Source organism: Montipora capricornis, chromosome 1 (assembly GCF_036669925.1).
Source record: "Montipora capricornis isolate CH-2021 chromosome 1, ASM3666992v2, whole genome shotgun sequence".
Classification (NCBI taxonomy): Eukaryota; Metazoa; Cnidaria; class Anthozoa; order Scleractinia; family Acroporidae; genus Montipora; species Montipora capricornis.
This window is the reverse complement of record NC_090883.1, coordinates 8,864,081-8,869,080: the sequence shown is the minus strand read 5'-3', so window position 1 is coordinate 8,869,080 and position 5,000 is coordinate 8,864,081. Positions and strand designations below refer to the sequence as shown.

Sequence of the window (5,000 nt, the reverse complement as noted above, 5' to 3'; positions counted from 1 at the left end):
ACACCAATATCTTCACATGTGAAAGATAAAAATAGTATCTTCACTTCTTTGCTCTGAAGCTATGGTTTTTTAGTAAAAGGAAAAATCCTAGTATTTTATCAGTATCTAAAATGAAATGAATCATATATTGAACTGCGGATATGACATGAAGTGAAGCTATGATCCTCGCAGTTATGAAGAGAGGCCTGAAAAACTCAGGACTTCAACGTCGTTTGAACCCATGACCTTGTGATACCAGTGCGATGCTCTAACCAACTGAGCTATGAAGGCACTGACGTTGGGAGCTCGTCTTTTGTGGATTTCAGTGATGAATGAATCAATATGAACAAAATGATATATGAAATGAATCATACACTGAACTGTGGAAATGAAATCAATTGACGCTATGATCGTCGCAGTTATGGAAACAATTTTAGCAATTGGATAGAGAAGCCTGAAATTCTGTGACCTCTCGATACCGGTGTGACGCTCTAACCAACTGAACTATGGCGATTTGTTCGTCTGACCCTGCTCTAATTGGCTTCCGTTTTTGTTTTACCACTCATGATAAAACTTGTTAAAAGAGGCTTTTCATCATCAACGCAACTGGCTTTAGCAAGAAAAAACAGACGTTTATAACCAAATGGCCAATCAGAACTAAAAGCGAAAATTTGAAGGTGGGACTCTATGTGGGGAATTTATGTGAGATCAAAGGTCAAAAGAGTTGTTCTAGGATGGTTGACAATAGCAATTAGTAGTAATTCTTCAAAACACTGCAATTCATTATATAAACTCTTGCAGGTTGTGCTGATGAGCGAGTTCAGAACGACAAATTGTTTATCAGTTACAGCTCTAAAGATTTCAGCTGGGTCACTGAAAATCTGATCTCTCTTTTTGAAAAGCACTCCGTTCCCTACAGCATTCACATCCGGGACTTTGAGTTGGGGAGGCCTATCGTCCAAAATATGGCGGACAGTGTGTATAACAGCCGCCAAGTGGTGATTGTTTTGTCAAACAACTACCTTGCCAGCAACTTTTGCCGGGAAGAGCTGCACATGGCCTTACAGAGGGGAGTTGACACAGGAGATTCTGCTCTGGTTCTTGTGGCGATCAACAAACTGAAGAAAAAGCAGTTGCCAAGTGCTTTGAGAGAAAAGAATTTGCTAGATTTTGAGAAGCACAGAAAGAAGCAAGATTGGGAAAAGAAATTGGTTGACATTGTGCAAGGGGGTAAACCTGGCAATATTTAGAGAGATATAGCTGCCCTGCTACATACTTGAACTGCACTGCTCTCAGCCGATCAGAATCGAGTAATTTGTTCATGTATAGTGTGGTTTCCAATTGAGTGTCGAAAGTAATTAGCGAATAGCCCACTTTCGAAATATTAAAATTCAGCCCTAAACAAAAAGTATCATCTCGAGGCTCTGGGGAATAAACTCATACAAATCCTTATGTTTATTACCCAGAGCCTCCAGATGATGCCGTTTGTTTAGGACTGAATTTTAATATATCGAAAGTGGGCTATTGCTTTGGTTTTGCATTACTTCACTCTGGTGCAAAGTTCTCGTGCCACGTTTTTAAGCAATCAGAAGTAAAACCAAAACCAATCATTTTGACACACTATGTTTCGGCTACGTGTAACTACTTCGACTTTTGATTAGTTTACTAGATTGCTTTTGTCCTATGTCATTGGCCAGAGTAATTAATTTGGTTTTGGTTTTACGACACTCGATCGAAACTCGTTCTATAATTAGCATAGGTAATCACATGATTGCGAGTGCAATTTGGAATAATAAACAAGAGTGAATTTTTTCAAAGACCACCAAAATTGCAGGTTAGCCCAAAGGGCGAGTGCAATTTGTAGTCTTCGAAAAAAATTGCAAGTGCTTATTTATTCCAAATATACGTGAAAAAATTCGAGATGGTTAAGCAAAAGAAACGTACATGTATCACGCAATCAGGGAAAAGTTGGGCCATCCAGGGGGCGCGCTTGATTTAAAAACAAAAGATTTCATTAGTTATGACCAAACCCTGTTGTTTATAAGCTAATCATAATCCAGAATTTTGATGTGTAATTTGCGCTGATATTACACTTTCTTGCACTGTGTTACACTTGAACTGCACTGCTCTCAGCCAATCAGAATCGAGTAACTTTTTTATGTATATTATTAAGTAAATAATCCCCTTCAGGCCGCTGTTATATCGGCTGATAATGTCCACCGCTGAGAGATTGTCCAAGAAATGAATATTTGGCCGAGAGGCAAAACCAACCAGATTTGACAGGTAGTCATCACATGACATCATCAATAAAAAAGACAAAGGAAGGGGCGTGCATAAATTAAGGGCAAGTTGAGGCATTACAACGCACCGCATAACCCTAACACTAACACGTGTAACAACACGTGCATCTATGCCTTTGCATAAATTAGGGTTTGATTGATGAGATGCAAGTCCCGTACGAACACGAGATGAGAAGGCGAAGGGTGAGCATAATTTAGGGGCAAGTTTGAGAATGTAACCCAAGCTCAACGACATGTGCAAATTTCGGCTGTGAAAATATATTAAGCATGTGCGTGTGTGGCGCATAAGATAGTACTGTGTTTGCATATCACTTTAGTGGTATGTGAATATCCTGGTTGAAGAGAGAGAGAGAGCTCTGTTCGGCACAGCAATCAAACAATAAAGATCATGTCAGTAGCGTGATAAATTCATAATATGGGAACAAGAAACCAATCACAAACAGACAAGATGACTGCACCAAAAACCAATCAGAAACAGCCAAAATGACCTCATCGAAAATCAATGAAAACACGACAAAATGAAAGTTTTAGCAGATAAAAGTTTGAAATATCCCAAACAAAATGAGTGCTGTCTTTTTTTTGCAATGTTTAAAGCCGGTCACGCTTCCTTGACTGTAATAGAAGCGCTTTTGTTTTCCATCCAAATGCAAAGCGATAATCCTTTAAAAAAGTTTACGACTTTATTTGCATAATATTTGATTCGTTTTTCAATCAAGCATAGCATATGCTACCAAATTTTTGTAAGAGAAGGGGCAGCAATCGTTCTAGAATTTCGAATCTCTACAGCCCATTTAAACGAGAGTTAATCTAGTTCAAAGTTTTCTTAATTTGGATTTCGAGAACGCTGTGTATGAATGAAACATGTGAATTGCAAACCTCCAGCCTGGATCTTTCGACTTTGTAAACTGTTCCGTCTTTTGTTCGCAGGAGTTTACACTTCTGGCCTTTATGTTCCACAGACTTAACGTCAAGGGCACCTTTTGGAGTCTAGTGCGCCAGCCCAGTCACCGCGCTGTACGATCTTACACATGCAAACCTTTATTTCTGTTTGGTGATAAGTTTGTTTTGGATATAACGATCTTACACATATCCGTGATTGGTTTCTTTTTTAGTCAAGTTCGAGTCAACTTTTCCTTTGATGCAGGTAAGCAAAGAAACAGACCGTGCATTAGTACATTTCGAGTGAGATTGGTTAGGTGCCTTTTCTCCAACCAAATCTGAGCAGGGCCCTGTATGCTGTAGGGGGAGCAACTGATAACAACAGAGGTGCTCTGAGCAAGTATGAGTAGGTCCCTGGTAGGGTGCAACGTGCAGCTCTGAGAAACTCTAAGCAACTCCGAACATTTCTGAGGCGGCCACTGTGGGGTAAAGCACACTCACACTTTACTCCTCTAGGGCAGGTTTGTCAAGAGTCTTAGTTGCTTGATTAAGTGTTCCAGCTTCTGATACGTTCTCTTCATTTTTTCACATGTAAAGTCGTAGTCTTCAGTAAATGCGGTGTCCTTAGGAAAACCTTCCTGGTTAAACAGAGTCAGAGTGTTCAACAGGAATTCTCGCTAGCTTACATTAGCTTCAACAGCCTCCACGTAATCCATTTCATTGTCTTCCATAAAACAACGTAATGTTTTCATAACCTTCTTGTGCACTGGATCAGTTCTCATGTTGTGGTACCACCTTAGATATTGTGAATGTGAGTATCATAGCCTTTTGCGGCAAACAGGTAGCAGACCATTAGAGGCTTGAATTTGAGCATCATCCTTTGACAAACCCTGACATAGATTTTCTTCTACCTCTTCTGTCCAGGTTGAATTCAGGTAATTGATAACTTCTTCTCTTGGTTTATCCCAGGGGTTAACCTCATCATATTTTATGTCAGTATTGCTTTCATCAGTTTCTCCCTCCTCTGCCTTCTCCTTCTCATTCTCCTCATCATCATCGTCATCACCATCTTTATTCTTGCGGTAATATTTTTCATTTCCTTGTTCCATATTTTCTTCGTCGTTTGAAAAACTGGTCATTCGTTCTTTGTCATCATTAGAGCAACGGACTGCTTCATGTCGCTCTCTGTTGAAATTATTGCTAAATTCTCTCCCACAGAATTGAAAATAATGCATCACTCTTTTTACGTCTTAACTCAATGAAGATTGATAAGAAATAAGCACATTAAAATCGTTCTTTTTAATTTATAAGGTTGAGACACAGAAAACGTTTTTTCTCGGAGTTGCTTGGAGTTACTTGGAGTTACGCAGAGTTGCTCGGAGCTGCACACTGCACCTCAACATGGACCTACATGGACCTACTCAAACATGAATGCATCATACCAAAGAAACATCAAATACCTCGCCCCGCCTCAGCGCTGGAGGAACGAATTGCATTTTTCCATGCCAGCTGCAGGATTAATGTTGTTTACAATAATAACACAATTTACTCTTTTATAAACATTATTTACATTTCGCTCTTCTTTTTTATGTTGTACCGTTCGTTTGTTTAAAGAGAACTATTTCTTGCAAATGTAGCAAACAGGATCTTATCTAAGTATTACGTAAGGCAATTTGAGCCGAAACGATCAGCTTGTAATAAGTTGGTTTTGTTTAATTTAATAAAGCATTTGAAATGCATGGTTTGTTTCTTTGCTTATCTCCATCAAAGAAAAAGTTGACTAGAACTTGACTAAAAAAGAAACCAATCACAGATATGTAAGATCGCTTTATCCATAACAAA

General features: G+C 39.0%; 1 protein-coding gene across 1 annotated transcript in view; it reads left to right on the top strand.

The window, feature by feature from the left end:
* LOC138056745 (toll-like receptor 2) overlaps window positions 1-1,229 on the top strand; it is a 1,235-nt gene extending 6 nt beyond the window's left edge. The window contains exons 1-2 of the mRNA XM_068902623.1: window positions 1-34; window positions 781-1,229. The exon at window positions 1-34 is cut by the window's left edge and continues 6 nt beyond it. Coding sequence (XP_068758724.1) covers window positions 1-34; window positions 781-1,229 — 483 coding nt within the window. The remainder of the gene's footprint in view (window positions 35-780) is intronic.
* Window positions 1,230-5,000: the final 3,771 nt, after the last annotated feature.